Source organism: Anoplopoma fimbria, chromosome 5 (assembly GCF_027596085.1).
Source record: "Anoplopoma fimbria isolate UVic2021 breed Golden Eagle Sablefish chromosome 5, Afim_UVic_2022, whole genome shotgun sequence".
Taxonomy (NCBI): Eukaryota; Metazoa; Chordata; class Actinopteri; order Perciformes; family Anoplopomatidae; genus Anoplopoma; species Anoplopoma fimbria.
This window is the reverse complement of record NC_072453.1, coordinates 11191107-11210196: the sequence shown is the minus strand read 5'-3', so window position 1 is coordinate 11210196 and position 19090 is coordinate 11191107. Positions and strand designations below refer to the sequence as shown.

The following is a 19090-nucleotide window of genomic DNA, read 5'->3' as shown; positions in this document are numbered from 1 at the left end:
CACACACACACACACACACACACACACACACACACACACACACACACACACACACACACACACACACACACAATCATATACACACACAGACACACACCTTTCCAGATGGGCCATGTGGTGTGATATAAAAGCAAACTCCTTATGAAGTAATTATGCTGAGGTAAACACATATTTGTACCAAGGACACACACACAAACTGTAAGGTCAAGACTTACAAGCACACATACACACACACACCCACAACCACCCACACCCACACACACACACACACACACACACACACACACACACACACACACACACACACACACACACACACACACACACACACACACACACACACACAGGTCTGTATAATTGTATAATGCTATTCTTCTTTTCAGGATATTCTCTGATGCATTTCACTGTTATGAATCCTCTTTGATGTTTTTAATCTACACAAAGCTCCGCTCTCTGGGGCCTTTTCAAAGAAAAACACAGCAATATGAATAGCAATTAGTGTACATTTATGTGTGTGTGTGTGTGTTTCTGTGTGTTCACCAGCTTTTGATTTCTACCTTTTCTGTTCATCTAAAAGACGATCCGTGGGTGTTCGATAAATAGCACCACTGCAGGGGCTTTAAATTCAACCTTCACTGGATTACAAAACTTTAAATGTATACTGTTTCTCTATTATTTTACTTCAGCAGTAACTCTCACCATCAGTGTCACCACACAAGGCTTCTATTCAGAAAAATCTCTGAGCAGACGAGAACACATTGGTGGCTCCGAGCAAAAAAGGAAAGAGATGTATTTTATAAACTGCTTTAATGATTTCTTGTTGTTTTGCCCTCCACATGTTTTCACACGTTAATCTGAGTTCATTCATGTAAATATCTCAACAACAACAACTACTAATTGGATTTCCTTTAAATGTACTGTGGATTTTCTTGATCCCCAGTGGATGAATCAAATTAATTTTCTCCTCTCAGGCCATGATCAGGCCAGAATTTCCACATGTAATTAAAAATATCTGAGCAGTCCTCAGATCTGGATTTACCAGGCTGCAAACTGTTTCAGAAAAGTGAAGTCAAAGCATCATGTCTTAATGCTGCATTCTCTCTACTGTCCATCAGGGGGCGACTCCTCTGGTTGTATAGAAGTCTATGAGAAAATGACTCTACTTCTCTCTTGATTTATTCCCTCAGTAAACATTGTAAACATGAGTTTATGGTCTCAATCTCTAGTTCAGGCTTTTCTCATCCAGCATTCGTAGCTAAACCTACGGTAAAAAAATAATGCGGCATAATTCCTAGATATCCAACAATTTGTTTATTTTGTATGTTATCCAAGTTATCAGGAACAAGGACATATAAAGACCGCTAAATAACAGACCAGGGAGCCTGGAGTGGAGGTGGACAGACCGCCGTTCATTCCTCATGTGAAACAGGAAGTAAACGCTTATTTATTTCTTTGGCACATTACTTGCGTTCTTCAGTAACGGCCCTTCTGTAGTTATTTGAACCTAAACGACAATCTTTTTCTAAACCTAAGTAGTTTTGTTGCTTAAACCTGACTAAGTTGTTTTCCTGTGAAGACGGAAGTTTATTTTGAAAACACCATATCCATGTTACGAGCTGAAATTGAAAGGTGTTGCTGGACTTTTGTAGGAAAACATATTAATCAAAAAGTTGTATGAGGATACTTTGGCTAGTTTCAAGTCTAATTCAAAACAATTGAATGTTTAATTAGTTAATAATGGTCCTTTTAGAGTAAAATAGACCATTAAAAATAAACAAGATGGCAACAGCCAAAAACTAAGAAAAGTCTGATAGTTTGGGGATGCAACCCAACTCTGTCTGAGTATCAATACAATAATAGTGGGGTGATTCCTAATGAATAATTTCCATAGTAATCTTAATTAACATTTATAATAGAATAATCAGACATGTGGCGTTTCTTTAAGATAACATAACGGGTACTGGTCATGACTATTTATTTATCCTTCCTATATTTATTCAGGAAGTTCCTGTTGAGAAACAAGATCTCTTCTTCCAGAGAGTGCTGCTCAAGACGGAGTCAGTTTCACATATTTCAAACATTTTCTCTGCCGTCCTCTCTGAAATCCAAACATTACTTCTGTTTTTCATCACAGCGTCTTCATTCTCAGTCCCGTCATGATCACAAAGCCTAATTGGTGTCTTTTTGTGGGACGTCCAAGAGCTCCGCGGCCATTCATCACCGCCCACGCCTCATAGAAACAACACCATCTTTGTAAAGCAGAGAAAAATATCTATCTTGTTCCATGTATTATTCACACATATTAGCAAAAGCTTCGAGATTTCAAAAGGCACAAATTGCCGTTAACGACTCCAAATTACCTCAGGGATTTGAAATTAGTACCGTCTGAGGCTCATTTTCGTTCTCCAACATTTCTAATGGATTCATTTCAGAAGGGCCGGTAACAATGCCGTCCCCATTATGGACAAATGGGCCGGTAATTTCTATCCTCAACAATATAATTGCAAACCTCTTCAGCTCTTCTGTGAGAGACAAGAGTCCGACGGGAGAAGAAAAGTGTGGACAGAGACAAAGACGAGACAGAGGACCAGAAAATGGATGTGAACATGTGTCCATCATGAGTGATGAGGTTCAATTGGTTCAAATTGGGTTGATTCACATTTAAGTATGTGTGAAGAAAAACGTCACGTAATCTGTAATAACTGGGTCATTATTATGTTAATATAACATATTACACAAACACTATCATTAATCTACATTTAAAAACAGATAACATATTTGATATTTTCATTTTGCAGCAAAACATATTAGATAATAATTTGCTCTGCTCCACCGACATATTTTTTATTATTAAGTACTTTTATATTAACTTGTTTAATGGACATTTTTACAAATTGGACAAACTAAAAAATACCCTAAATATCTTGTATAAATTGTAGTTTGGATGATGGATGATATGTGGAAAAAGAGAAGTTGCAATGAAAAGAGGGGAGGCAATAATTACTTTTTCTTAATCTATTATCTCTATTGGTTTCCATGGGTACCACTAATAGTCTCCTAAAAATGATAATCATTTTGAAGGGTTCACACTTACAAAGCTTCTCTTTAGAATACTTTTTTTCTATAGGTGGGGTTCAATTACAATTTCCTGTAAAAATGTTAGTTAATTAAGGTATGATTTAAATATTTAATGTCACTGGCAGCTAAACATACAGATTTGTGCACGAGGAGTTTAAATGAGAAAGAAAAACTTTCAGTATTTATAGTATATATCTGTATATTTCAGTATATATCTGTATTTTCACAGTATCATTCAAATACAGATATGTCTAATAAAGTAGCTTTGTGTCACTCCTCTAGTTATCAGCCAAAAGCACTGATGAAAAGCAGCTGATCACTAATTTTCTCATTTGTTAATAATCTCAGTCCTTAACTTCATTAAGGGCCTCATTGGGCTGAGTGACCCGTTAAGGACTCGCTGCAGGACCCCATAGAGTCCTCAGGCCCGTGTTTGCAAAACACTGGAGCTGATTTAGGCCCTAGAAGTCGGAGAGATTATCTGTTTTCTGTCGCCGTCTGATTAAAAACAGAAATTCGCCGACACTCCCTCTGAGGATTGTGGGCGAGAGCATAATGTCTTCTGACACACGTTCAGCCGCCACCACCGATCCAAGAGGACGGGAAAAAGAGAGGGGTTTTTTTTTTACGTGGGAGGGCGATTTACCGACTAGAGATTGCTGCGAAGAGACATCAAAAGTCAATGAGATGAGAAAAGTGAGGACAGATAGATGGAATAACAAATGAGTGGGGGGTGAAGGACCCGAACGCCGCAAGTTACCAGGGGGAACGAAGGGGAATGACATTTCAATCTCCATCAGGTGTGATCTGGAGGCGGGTGGGGGGAGTGGTGTTTCATCCGTGGGGCAGAATTTGCTTTGAGAAAAGACCCCGAGGAGATAGAGAGGAGATGGAGATTCTGATAACACCAACACTGTAGAGGTAGGAAATGAATCAGTGTGTGTGTCTGATATCAAACCGCCGGGGAGACAACATCTACCTGCATCATCAGAAACTCTATGAAACTTTCACAGCAGCCAGAGATTTAAAACTGCCTAAAGAAATAAGTCCGTGTGAGATAAAGTGGAGGCTTCTCTGTTTGACTTTCCCGTCTCCGTTACTCCTCCAGAATCAGACACACGAGTTTCAGTTCTAATAATTGAGTGTGTTTTCAGAGCAGAAGTTTGTTTCCATTCTGTGACAACATTACAAGTGACCATATTAGGACTGAGGAGGAGTGACGTAGAGACGCCGTATACCTCTCTGGTGTCGACCTGTCAATCAGAGTGTAGCCCCGCCCTAAAGCATACCCTGCTTTATGGTCTATTTGACTCTAAATGGACCATAATTTACTAAATGAACATCATGCTGTATTGAAGAAGACTTGAAACTAGAGATTGAGACCATAAACTCATGTTTACAATGTTTACTGAGGGAATAAATCAAGAGAGAAGTAGAGTCATTTTCTCATAGACTTCTATACAACCAGAGGAGTCGCCCCCTGATGGACAGTAGAGAGAATGCAGCTTTAACACATGAAGCTTCACTCTGCAGAACCGGAGGTTGCTTTCTGGTTTGGAAGTCAAAACTGGATGGACTTTTGTAGGAATATGCAGCAAAATGCCATATCATCCAAAAACATATGAAGATAGATCTTGTAATGAGGTGAATGTGTTTGCATTGAGCTTAGTAGAAAACCTGGATTATCTCACTCAGACACTTAAGTGTGCATCAATGCTTTGGTATCACACCTTGAGGGCCACTGATTAAGAGTCAGTACTGTTTCCATCTCCATCCTGTTTATCAGCCCAGAACTTCATTTCATTGGGAAAAAAAGGGCCAGTTTTAACAAAAGTGGGTTTCTCATCAATGAGAACGTGAGCTGCTCATTGTTTTGTGATTCTTCCTGCATCTTCTTCGTCTTAAATGGACCATTGTGTGTGAACGCTCACATTTAATATTCTTTATTTAGATAGATGCTGGTAAAAAAAAACTGTGTGTCAGCACTTAAGAGCACACAATAGATCTCACATGTTAATGATGTATGTTTATAATAAAGTTTACCTTCAAGCTCATGTGTGTGTGTGAGAGAGAGGGCTTTTATGTTGTGATTATGTGTGCAGGTAACAATAATAACATGTATTGGTGTGTGTGTGAGATCTATGGGCATGTTTTTCTCCTAATAGCTAATATGTAACGGAACGACTCGTAACTCAGAATGAGAAGTCAGGTGATTAAATCTTCATCACTGCAGCTACTGTGTGTGAGTATGTGTGTGTGTGTGTGTGTGTGTGTGTGTGTGTGTGTGTGTGTGTGTGTGTGTGTGTGTGTGTGTGTGTGTGTGTGTGTGTGTGTCCTTACAACCTTACACACAGCACCTACAAGCTGCTAAATCATCTAAATTGTTATGTATCCTTGTCAAACAGAGTTTAAATTGAATAATTCACATGCATGTGAATGTTTAATGGAACCAAACACACTAAAAAAACTGTATTTTCAGCTTGTATACTGTTTAAAGGTCCAGTAGGACCTCATCTATCTGAGGTTTCAGATTCGAAACAGTTGTAACTTCTACGGCGAGCAACGAGTGTGATTGAAACGTGAATGGCGGCGAATTTGCGCGATTGAACAAGTTGCAAGAGAGTTAGTTTAGGGATAAGGATTTCAAGTGGAAGTTGCAGTTCGTGCAGAAATAAAATCAAAAGACAAACAGAGGTTTCCCGACAGCGATGTCTTCCCTGTGAGTTTTCTAAGCAGGTTGTTTTTTGTCCGCTCTGGGCTACTGTAGAAACATGGCTGCTCACTACGTAGATACAAACGTCTCCATTCTAAGCCAACGAAAACACATAGATTCTTAGTTTCAGGTGATTATACTCTAAGTAATCATACTTATTAATATTATATTTCTGCCAGCAGATACTCCTAAATGTTACACAGTTAAATACTCAAACTTTTGATAAAACAGTAAAAACAGATCAGTGATTTAAAAAGGAACTCATCTGAGCGATCAGCAACCTGATTCACTGAATCTGAAAACAAGAAAAATCTAATCCCTCCATCTGGGGACTGTTATATATAAGATCTATCTATAAGATATATATTTAGTTTGCTTCTCTTTTTTTTGTATGGATGTTGATCATACTGTTAGTTTTATTATTTTACATTTTATTAGATTCCTACATCCAAAATCTCATCGCTTTTATCTGTTGCCTCCTTCTTCTTCTTCTTCTTCTTCTTCTTCTTCTTCTTCTTCTTCTTCTTCTTCTTCTTCTTCTTCTTCTTCTTCTCTTTCTTTCCTTTCTCCTTGTTTTCTCCTTATTCTTCTTCTACTTCTTAGTATCATTCCTACTTTTCTCTCCTTTTCCCTTTTCTTCTCTCCAAGTCTGAAGATCAGGTTTTTTTTTTTTTTTAATTGCCCCAATCCTATCTTTAATTTCCTTTTCTTTCTTTTCATTGCATCTTCCTCTACCATCAGTTATTTCTGGTTTCCTTCCTTGCCTTTTATTTTAAGTTTTAAATGGCTTTCATAATATATATATATTTCTTTTTTTTTAACTGGCCCTATTTAAATTAACACCCCCTCAGAGTGCAGTACAATGTTATTATACTATAAAATAAAATGTTACAATACAAATGATTCAATCAGTGAAAAAAGAGACTCATTCGGAGGAACTACTTTGTGAGTTTGACGTGTTAATAATAAAAAGTATTATTAGATTTAACACCTACAGAACTTCACCTTTGAAGTTAACGTGATAACATGCTTATGAGTCAAAATTATTGCTCCTCCCCATTGATCAATCTACTGTACGACACACACACACACACACACACACACACACACACACACACACACACACACACACACACACACACACACACACACACACTGACACCCAACGACATTAAACTCTGGAGAGAGTTAATTAAAACCTCAGTCGTCCTGTTAAATATTGATTATTTAGTCTGTTCATCAAGAACAAACGCAACGCAGTTAACAACTTTTTCAATAATTGGAAAAACTAATGAAGTGAGAACTGTTGGAACTCGTTGTCGTATGAAGGATGACTGTCTTGTAAATGTTCCTGTTCAACAACTACAGCTCCCATGAGCCACTGAGAACTTGACATATGTTGGTGTTAACATAATACTTGTTTTATCTGAATATTCAACCCACAATGCAATGCAGGAAAATCTCGGTAAACAACGTATTAAATCTATAGGTTTAACCTTTATTACATGATTTCATGGATACTAAAGGCAGAACGGGATGATGATTATTATAAAGAACAAAGTGTACAAAGTTAGTTTAAAGTGTGAAATTAAGTCTTAGCAAATATTAGTCACATGGGATTATGAGGATCATATTTTAAGAATAAAGAAATTTTACTACTTTTGTCTATTTACGTCTGTAGATTTCACCAATAGTTACCATTAGATTATGCCTCAGTGTCTTCAAAATGTATGTCATTTAACAAAACATATCTTTAAACGCCAATTTCTCTAAATTAGTTTTTTCTCAGACTCTGATCCAGAAATCTCCACTTCAGCAGCTCTTACATACACTAAACTTTACAGTTTTATTCCTCTCTATATTCTGAAGGTTTTTACAGAGGGGTTTGTTTATATATCATTCATAGCATGAATACAATATATATTATTATTATATTTTTTTATGTCTGTTGACAGTATTTTCTAATTTATGGAGTGATACAAAGAGATATCCTAAATATCTAATATGTCAACAAAAGGAAACAATAATTTTGAACCTGGCTTTATCCAATGTTTGGATACATCTTCTGGAAATGTATGAAAATGAGCACATATTTGATACCAGAATGCCTCATTTGTATATTTTAAAAACCTTGCAATACAAATAAATGATTGTCTTAAAGTTAGAAAACAACTGGGGACGTTTAATGGAGATATCTTCACCTTTAGAGTCTGTCCTTAACTTGTGATCGAACAGAAAAAGCCCAAGAAGAGAGAAATGTCAGACTGTACGTCGTTCGGTTTGAATATCAGGCTGCAGCTCTGCAGGATTGACTCTCTCTGCACCGTCTCTTTCCAGCTCAGCGGTTTTAGAGAAAACGTCGTGAACTCACCCTCTTGATGTCCTTGCCGAAGGTCTCGCTGAAGCTGGAGCCGAGGATCTCGAACTGGACGTGAGAGTTTGATCCGCTGTCCTTAAAGTCCATCGTCCCCGTCAGACCTGTGATGTTTCCCTGAAGGAAGAGAGAGGACATCATAAATCATGGAGGATTATCTGGACACGTTATATGTTCAATAAACTAATAAACCTCAGAGTCTCCTTTCTCTTGACCTCTTACTTTATAGTGTATTTAACAGGTTTGGAAAGCACGTCAGATCACAAACAGACGTGTTGTTCTGGACTTCAGTGACACATTTAGCTGTTTAGCGTGGAGGGCTTTGCTCCGGCACAAAAGGAACGGAAATGAGCAGCTACTTTTATTAAACCGCATTTTATCTTGTACCCGTTGTAAAAGAGACCTCGCCAGTATTGTTAACTTTAATGTTCATGCAGATAAAATGTAATGAAGTGACAGAGACAGGAAGACGGAGGACGTGGAGAAGATATTAAAAAAGAGGTCAAAGAGAGTAACGAAGGGGGAAAGAGGTTAAGAGGAGGGGGTGGAGAGGAAAAGAGATAGATTAACAAAAAACAAGCCAAGATAAGTGGCCAAAACGTGGAATTACATCTTCCGTCAAAAAGAGCTTTTTCGGTACATAACCTTTAAAACGTTTAGAGTTTCGACCTTTAAAACTACCGCCCTCCCTGTACCTTTAAAATCAATCCCATGATGCTTTGTGAGCTGCTAAGATGTGTGATCGTAGGCTCATTTGAGACAAGCCAATCCTGTGCAGAATCGATCACTGGCAAACACAGCACGATGCATTCTGGGTAGATTTGTGTCCGACTTGATTCCGACCACATCGAGGCAGCCGCAGTTTTTAGAGCCAGACGCCGCAGTTGCTCTCCATCACCTTCATGAGCCTGGCTGTCGTCGGATCAAATAGCTGATTGGCTCTTTGTTTTGACAACAAACATCACGTTTTGTAGAAAATCCTATTTTTCTGTGAAATTGTAATATTTAACGCTACGTTGTTGGATTTTAGTCTCATGTTATGCAATGAAGGTTTAATCTAAAAACAAATATCTTGTGTGATTGATAACAGTGATAATAATAATAATAATAAAGCTTATTTATGTAACAAATAACAAAACGAGCAGCAAAGTGTTTCACAGCCAGACATAAAAAGAACAATTGTGAGGATGCAATGCAGACAGACGCACATTTCCACATAAATATATATTTACAAATATGAACAAATCTAAACGAGGTCGGCAAACTACAAGTCTGTTTATTATTTGAAGGCCGCAGAAAACCGACTTCACTGCTGTCGCCTGATCACGTCCATTTTCCAGACTCAGCTCAGCTCAGCTCAGCTCATCTCAAACGAGCCTGTTGGTGTCAGAGTGATGACCCACAGACATCCCCATGGAAACCTCCAGTCCAAGCAAGAAGAAGGAGTTTATTAATTAATGCTCAGCCTTAATAATTCATGATCAGCGACATCTGCTTCCTGCCTTCATGTGGTATAAACAGAACGAGACGTTCAACGTGTCGTGTATGATATCGTCAGAGCCGAAAGCAGCCGGTGACGGCCGTGCTGTTTCACTGAAAAGGCCACGCTTGAAATGTGCCTTCATGACTTCCATCGGTTCTCGTAGGACGTAAAGCAAGACTGAAGACTCCCATCACTGCAGGCCGGGCGGGCTAAGCGTTCGTCTGTCAGCTGCAAAGGTCGCAAGTCGTTGTCATCTGGAGGAGAATAATGTCGGGTAATGTTTGTTTTGGTTTGCGAGCGGCTTGCTACAAAGTCAGCGGTGCTTCCAACCCTCCATCTGTCCACTGACCATAAATAAATATCACCTGACTCCATCACTGTGGGGCTACTTGTACAAAAGGGCTCAGTTTTGTCAAAACGTCTAACTCTGATGGAAAATCTTGTTGTACAAAGGAGACAAGGTCATGAGAGCCTCAATCAGATATCAAGTTATGGACATGACAGCTTCAAAACAAGCAATCACAGCTACAAGAAACAGAAGTAACCTTTAGTAACCTGAAGAAAACGTCTTAGCTGCTGAATAGAACCATCAGCTCTACTCAAAGTGTTTTGGAACAGATTATCATGTCTAAAATAATTGAATCTCAAATCAGGACTGAGGCAGTTGTGGCAACGTGGGAAGAGATCCTCTAAACAAAGCTGGTCTCATCAAATTATCTACGTAATTATGAACCAGGAGGTAGAAAGGCTGCAAAAAACAACAACACACAGGACCAGTGAGAAACGGAAGTGGACAGGTTAAACAAAAAACATGCCGCTGTTCGTTCCCCGTTTGAATGGAGAAGTTTTTTAATTATTCCAATTAGGAGAGAGTGCACGTGACCGCCTAGAAAAGTTGCATCCAGCGTCTTATTTCTGAGCTCATTGCCTTTTTTGAGCGGCCGCTCCAAGCGCCGCAAGATGAAAAGTTTTCAGAAAAACACTGGTGATGTCACTGTAGAAAATGGAGGAGAAGCTTGTTTTGGTCGTGTCTGCCCTTCCAGAACTTTATATGTCAGACAGACACTATTATGACAAAGACCGAAATAGCCTCTCCCCTTCTTGGAGAGCTGAAGTTTAACATTTGCGAGCTCACTGATTGACCCTGTTTGCTCTCTCCATCAGTATTGAACAGTAAAGTCCGACTACTAACTGTACAGATGGAAGATTGTGAAGGAAAAGGTCTAAGTTGTCTAGTCATTGAGCCTTATATTGCATCTCTAACAGAAGAGGGCATGCACCTCCTTTACACACAGTATGTTGACCTGCATTCATTAGTAGATGGTGGAAAAAGTAGTAATAGCACACAGATGGAGAGAAATAAAAGTTGCAGCACTTTTGATGTGATGGGGTGTCTCAGGTACATTTAGAATACCAACTCAAGGCAAACAACTACATTCAATACAGGAAGAGAAATGAAAAAATACAGTGAAAGTGCTCTGCTCCGTCCTTTTTGTACTCTGTCATTGCCGTCCTCTCACAAAGTAATTTTACATCTCATCAGCTGGTGCAAATGTTCAAGTTAGGAAAAACAGGACGTGTTGCTCCCTTTATGAGATGTGGTGATGTAACGTGAAATGCAGACTCTATAAATGATTTCCTGACAAAATGGTGAAAAGCCATGAAAAAGGAAAAAGAGAGACTCAAAGTAAAATTCGACAGAGACATGAAATCATGTGTATTTGTTGATGGTATGTGAGTTTTTTCTGCAAGCCTGGGTGGAGTTAGACTGGGTGAAAATGTATCACCATTGTTGTGTTTATTTATTCATCAGTGACCAAGAGAATGGCTGTCAGCCTATTCATTTAGATGGTAACGTAATAGATAGTTATATCAAGCTCTACGCAGATGATACAGTTATGTCTACAACAAAAGAAGGTTACAGAAAGCAATATGTGTGGCTCTGTAAGAAATGAAATAATAGTAATAAAAAAAGTATTCGTAGAAAATCTGATATTAGCTATTGGAGAATACCTATATATTACCCATTGCTCTAAATATCTTGGTGTCATTATGAATTATGTATTTCAAGTTTAATTTGTGTGTTGATACCAGCTTTTGTGATAACTTAAAACATTTTCACCAATCGAGAATTAAATAAAATTGCTCAAAAATCCCTCTAAAATTCCACATTAAGACAGCGAGAACTGAAGCAACACCATACAGTCAGTCATATTAAAACGTTTGACATTATGAGACATTTTTTTTTTGTGATTGTATTTGATTACTTATTTTCTGTAAACTGCTCAGAAATCCCTTAACTGTTAAAAAGCTTTACATCCTCTGAATGCTCCAGTTCTCTAGTTTGTGATTGTAACGTTTCATGTTGCTGTGATTCTCCAAGAGGTCACAAGAGGTCATTTTCAACAGTGATGTCAAATTTTAAAATGGTTCAAAGCTCATTAGATCCAAAAGAATCTCACTTTTGCATCAAACCAAAATGATGCATGTTCAAGAATGTTTATGTACCAACGTATGCAGAAATATTCAAATACTTATACTAAAATAGGAAATTTATACTACGATAAGAAAACTGAATGTGATTATCATAAAGTGGGCTTGTCTCTAAAGGAGAGACTCACGGGTAAACATTATCTCTCGCTAAATGTTGGAGCGTTATTTAGCCTCCTCGACAAGCTAGTATGACATGACTGGTACCAATGGATTCATTAGAAGTAAAATTACTTTACACTGTAGTATTGCTACTTTTGACATAAAAAAAATTAAATCTGAATACTTCTTTCATCTCTGGTAACCTGTAACATGACAATAAAGAAAACATGTAGACAGACGTATATTCAGGCGTTCTCTGAAATCTATGTGAAGTTCTGATAGGAAGAAGAGAACGATCACTAACGAGCTGCTGGAACACACGTTTTTTGGAATAAAACAGATCTCTTTATGCTCCGAGGGACTCATCAGCTCCGTCTTTCACCAATGAAACCGTGAGAACGGAGACTACAGGTTGTTTGATGCACATCAGGGTTTAGTATGGATGATGTTTCACCAGCATCCAGCTTTTCATCTCTGATCTAACTTCTCTTAACAAATAAGTGTTTATTCTCGTATTTTAGGTTGTTGTAAATCTACAAACGCTTTAATGATCTTTATAAAGATTTTGTCAATTCAATCTTTAAGAGAAAGCAACACATACTCTTCTGTTGTAAGGTGCAACAGAAGACATCAAGGCCAATGTATGTATGTAGCTAACAAGCATTTAACAATCTGTTCAGCTCAACAGCTTTGAAAAGATCATAAGAAGATTTAAACACTATATGTTGCCATATTTGAGCTTCATTACAAATGTATTTTTGTGGATAATATCTGTTCAAAAACTACTTATTTATTGAATGCAAATGTAATATTTGTATCACCAAACACCTCACATAGGTAAGATGAATCAAGTGTTTATATTAACAAACAAATGGTATAGCTGCAGAGCTTTGGAGAGCACTGTTTTGGCCCTGAACGCATCGTGAGACTAGAAGGAAACTGTGTTGACAGAAAGACTGAGTACCTTCTGGATGGTCTCCAGCATGGACCAGCCTCCATTCCACGGCTTGGTGGACTTCCTGATGCAGTTGAGGCTGGCCATACTGTGCCACTTTCTGTCCTCCAGCTTCCTGTAGAAGGCGTTGGCCAGCATCAGCACGCTGTCGTACAGGTAGAGGTTGGACACCTGGAGAGAGAGAGAGAAAGGAAGGTTTTAAAACAAATATATGTTTTATATTGGCAGCACAGCTTTAGGTGTAACAAACGCTAAAGGATTGGTCCAAAGATGTCAACAAGAAACTTTATAAAGATGTCAACAGGACTGTGAAGCATTTCAAATATACTGTAACACTTGTTTTAATATTCATCTGTAGATCTGATCTCTGTTGCATCATCTCACCAGCAAACATCTTTTTAAAGGAGACACTACAGGAGAATAGTGTAAAAATATTGATCTAATAAATGTCTCCCCTGTTGATTGCTGACATTAAGAGAATTCTTTTTTAGTATTACAAGTTTTTTGAAATGTTATGTTTAAATATGCAAATGAGGCAATATCTACTGGTAACGTTCGGTGAATTTAGTAGAAATCTACAAACGCAAATAGACAAAGTAATAAAATAAATGTTTAATTTCCAGTAATATGAAAGAAGACGTGGTATGGAAGACTAAAATCTCTAAATCTCTTAATTCTTGAATCTTAAAATATGATCCATATAATCCCATGTGACTAATCTTTGCTGAGACTTAATTTCCCACTATAAACTAACTTTGTACACTTTGTTCTTTATACTAATCGTCACACAGTTCTGCTGTCAGTATCCATGAAATCATGTAATGAAGGTTAAACCTATATTAATACTTGTCTTTTGTTTTCCAAGATTTGTCTGCATTGCATTGTGGGACAAATATTAAACATTACCAGCACTTTTAAAGTGTTTTTTAATCTGAAATGACCACATGTGTGACACAGCTGGATGCTGAATCATCTGATGGCTCAGAGCCAAAAACACACACTTACACACACTACACATACACAAACACACACAACACACACACACACACACACACACACACACACACACACACACACACACACACACACACACACACACACACACACACACACACACTCAGTGGACGGTGAGGAGACGACAGTCAGCTAGTAGCCAGTCTGTCCACATGTGATCATGTTGTCTCTCACCCTCGGCTGCAGAGGGTGGAGGAGACACACTGTGACAAATCACACACTCAGTCACACACACACAGACACACACACACAAACACAAACACACACACACACACACACACACACACACACACACACACACACACACACACACACACACACACACACACACACACACACACACACACACACACGTCAAAGCAGGGAGCAGAGACCAAATGCAGGGTGACAAATGAGCATCACTCTGTCCAGATGAGTTCAGCTGACTGCCATGAAGTCCATGCAGCACGCCGCCTGAGGCCACACACACACACACACACACACACACACACACACACACACACACACACACACACACACACACACACACACACACACACACACACACACACACACACGGATAAAGCATTTATTCTTTCCCCATCCTCTTTTGTCATGAAAAGGCTGAAATCTGACCGACATGTGTTTGCATACAGGGGAAAACAGCATTGGGTAATAGAGATTAGGAAACCTGAAATCTTTCACATTTATGGAATATATATTGTTAGAGACGGTTTTCATGTTCTGCTTCTAACTATATTGAAAATGGTGACAATGCCAAAGCTACATGGCCAAACATCACGGTTTACTTGTATAGCTCTACTCTTTTCTTCTCCTCCTGACCATCACTTTTAATTAAAAGAACATGTTCTGTTTTTCGTCAACAGGATGAAACGACCTTCAGCCTTCGTAAAACGAATGAAGTCTAAGAAGATCAGTGCAGGAAAGGTTTTATCAGGACGAATGTTTGCATTTTCAATTTCTAAAATGTACTTCTTCTTCTCCCTCTTCCTATTCTTCTCTTCCTTCTTTATCTTCTTCTCCTTCTCCTCCTCCTTCGTCTTCCTCTACCTCTTCCTCATCTTCTTCTTCTTCTCCTTTCTCTTCTTCTTCTTCTTCTTCTTCTTCTTCTTCTTCTTCTTCTCCTTCTTTGTCTTCTTCTTCTTCTTCTTCTTCTCCTTCCTCTTCTTCTCGTTCTTCCTATTCTTCTTCTTCTTCTTCTCGTTCTTCTTCTCGTTCTCCTTCCTCTTCTTCTCGTTCTTCTTCTCCTTCTCCTTCCTCTTCTTCTCGTTCTTCTTCTCCTTTTCCTTCCTCTTCTTCTCGTTCTTCTTCTCCTTCCTCTTCTTCTCATTCTTGTTCTTCTCCTTCTCGTTCTTCTTCTTCTTCCTCTTCTTCTTCTCCCTCCTCTTCATCTTCTTATTCTTCTTTTCCTCTTCCCCTTCCACTTCTTCTTCTTGTACAGTGCATAAAACGTTTCAGCGTGTGAAGTACTTCAGAGAGCATTTAACCCTCTTTTGTATGAATTACTGAGACATATGACCTCCTTTAGCTGCCTCCATGAAGGTCTCAGGTGAGGACAGAGAGGTTTAACAAAGGTCACGGAGAACGAGAACGAGAAAGAGAAAGAGAGAAGGATGGACGAGAAGGAAGCTTTAAGGTGAAGTGTGATTTAGAGAGGGAGATGGAGAGGGAAAGGGCAGAAAAGGTGAGGAGAGCATGGCCATGAAGAGAGGGAATAAATATGATGAAGAGGGGATGAAAAAACTGAAGAAAGGGCAGAAAAGTGAAATAAAAGTAAAGACAATGTTAGAAACGAGAGATGAAGAGGAAGAAAGGAAATACTGAAGAAGCTGCAAGTTATAATAAAAGAAAGGAGAATAAACGATGTAAAAGATAAAGAAAATACAAACGTAGTAAAGAAAGAGAATATTTAAAAGTTTAAAAAGCTAAAGTGACTGAAAGATAAGATAGACGGTAAAGAGACGGTTTAAAAAAAAGGTGGAAATTAAAAAAGAATGAGGAGGAAAAAGCAACCGAGGGACAAAATAGATCAAATCAAAGTTCGTAAAGAGAAAGAAGCACAAAAGACATAAAGAGGACAGAAGACACAATAAAAGTAGAGCACGTTAAAGAAGGAGAAGACATACAGGAGGAGGAGGGTGACCTTGGTGTCGGACTTCTTGAACAAAACCAAACTCGTCTCCATAAATGTCAAAACAAGACGAGGAAAAAACACAGTATTTGTCGATGTGAATCACAGTAATTGTTCTGTTTGTTGTCTGTAAATGTCAAGCAAACATCACTGTGATATTTCATAACTGCTGATAATAGTCCACGTAAGTGTTCATGTGTGTGTGTGTTTTGTGTGTGTGTGTGTGTGTGTGTGTGTGTGTGTGTGTGTGTGTGTGTGTGTGTGTGTGTGTGTGTGTGTGTGTGTGTGTGTTGTGAGCCTCCTGGATCTGAACTGCAAACGGGAGATATTAAATGTGAGCAGATTTACTGGAGCACTAACACAGATCTTTAAGGGTTAATGCTAATGTTAGCATACAGGTAGTATGTTGATGTGCATGAAGGCCTTATTAAGTGTTGGTTGGTACCATTTTACGGCAGTGAATGTGTAGTTTTCACCCAGTTAAACTAAAATAAAATCTGTGTTTCAAGACCAGAAAACAACGTCACATCGAAAATTCATTTTCTGACAAAATAACGAATAAACAACGATATGGTAGTTTACTGGTGTTCGCACATATTACAAAAAGTATTTATGCTCTTAAATTGAATTTTAATTATTTGAATACTTTTAAATTCATATACAGAGCATGACCTAAGTGTCAACTGAAAAAAAACTAGGAAGTGAAATGTTTGACCGTTTCCAGGCAATTTACGAAATTTAACTAAAAAATGTACCTTATCGCCCACAAATTTGGTCAGTTCAATCTAAAGGCCCTTTAATTAAAAAAAATTGAAGGTTTGAGCTTTCAGGAAATGGTGATTTTGAGAAATCTCTGAAACAAGAATTCACTATGGAAACATTAAAGTAATGAGATAAACACAATCAAAAAGACCAGAAAGTATTAATTTCTTTCATCCCGGGCATCAGTGACCAGCAGCTGAAGCTCATCACCCAGTAAACCCAATAAACCAGTAAACTCCCAGTACACTCCCAGTAACTGTTTTCACCTCCAGGTTCTGCAGGTATCCTTCCTGCGGGTCGCACAGCAGAGACGAGATCCGGTGGTTGTGTCTCATACAGCGAGAGCTGCTATCCCTCCACATGGGGAAGATCTGCCGGATCACCGTCATGCGCCCCAGTGCACTGTGGGTAAGCTCCAGGATCTCCGTGTCGCTGATTTCCTGCAGGGACAAAAGTGAAGGTCATGTTTCTGTAGTTGGGAAATAAGCACTTTTACAGATTAAAGAAAAGAGTGAGAATTCATGGTCTGTTACTTTGTTCTTTATTGTGTAATTTAAGATATAATGGTGTTAAACTGTGATCTACATAGTGGTTCATTGCAGTAAAGTTTTCCTGTCGACTGATTCAAACTTCCTGAAAGGCAGAAGCCATTTTTTTTACGTTCTGTGAGGTGCGTTCAAATGTTTGTTTTTTACCACTGAGAAACGTCAACACAACACCTGATAAACTTAAATTATGTTTTATTCCTATAGCCAATGAATAAAGAGCAGTGATCAGGAAGTTTTCACACAAACAAACAAACAAACGACAGAGTCGGATCCGGACAGGCTGAACGATTCATATAGAAGCTTCCTTCATTGATGAACATGTTTAATTAATTTGACGCTCAGAAACCCAATTATTTCCTGTCAGGTGCAATTATAGATAACCTCAATAAAGTTTGAACATAATGTATGAACAATATTAGTTTTATTATGCTTAGCTTAATAACACCAAACGTAATTACAGTCAACGACTTCAACAACAGTCCCGTCTAATTGCTCCGTTTGTTTTCTTCAGCTTGAAGAAAAATTCCACTTTTGTGGCCTTTTTCTGTATTTTGGTTTCTACTGGCCAATTAAAAATAAGAACCAGTGGTCGTAAACAACCGTCACACAGATCTGCAGCTCATTTATAGGAGACGGTCTAAAAAAATGATCTCAGGTTAAAGGGTTTAGAGTCAAAACAGGTCCTGTAATTGCCTGTCAAGACATTAAGAATCTGTCTGCTGAGATGTTTTTACTTCACTTCACCTAAGAACACAAAGAAAAACACCAAAGTTTAATGCTAACATGCTATTTAGCATTTAAACACTCTGTGAGATACTACAGGATGTCCAAAATCTTAGTATGAAACCAATTGGATTTGAATTATATACTTTTTTCTGGTGTAATATCACAGTATGCAAACACTGGACAATACGCGGGCTTTTAATATCCCACAATGCAATGCAGCAGTGAGGAACCGCGATGTCCATAACATACGATGGCGTCAACATCGCTAGGCATGATGAATTTTTGAATCATTTGGTCACATGGGGTTGCCACAGGAACAAACTGAAAGAAAAAGCACCATACTTTTGAAAAATGGAAATTTAAACATCTACAATTCCTTGAAAACTGGTAAAAACTCCACCTGCTGAGGAAGATCGTGTAGTATTATCGAAAGCTCTCAATGGAACTTGTGGTGAGAGAGTTTTGTCAAAAACCTGTTGACGTTTTGATGCCCTTCCTGTTCAAATAGACACAAAGTAAACTGAATAAAAACGCAAAAGTTAAGGTCAGGACTTTTAAGTTCTTCACACTAAACTTTATAGAGCTTGATTTCTTCCCTAACTCTGTGGAATCTTCAAATGTTTCTAAACATATTGAGCTTTATAAGTCCTAAACCACACAGACTGGATATTAAGTTATTATATCAGCTTGACTTCTTCACTATTTGAAGAAAAT

At 38.3% G+C, this 19090-nt stretch overlaps 1 protein-coding gene across 1 annotated transcript in view; it reads right to left on the bottom strand.

The window, feature by feature from the left end:
• Positions 1 to 19090, bottom strand: part of grid1b (glutamate receptor, ionotropic, delta 1b) — a 428151-nt gene that overhangs the window by 48873 nt on the left and 360188 nt on the right. Inside the window, 3 exon segments of the mRNA XM_054598809.1 lie at positions 8163 to 8282; positions 13205 to 13366; positions 17369 to 17542. Coding sequence (XP_054454784.1) covers positions 8163 to 8282; positions 13205 to 13366; positions 17369 to 17542 — 456 coding nt within the window.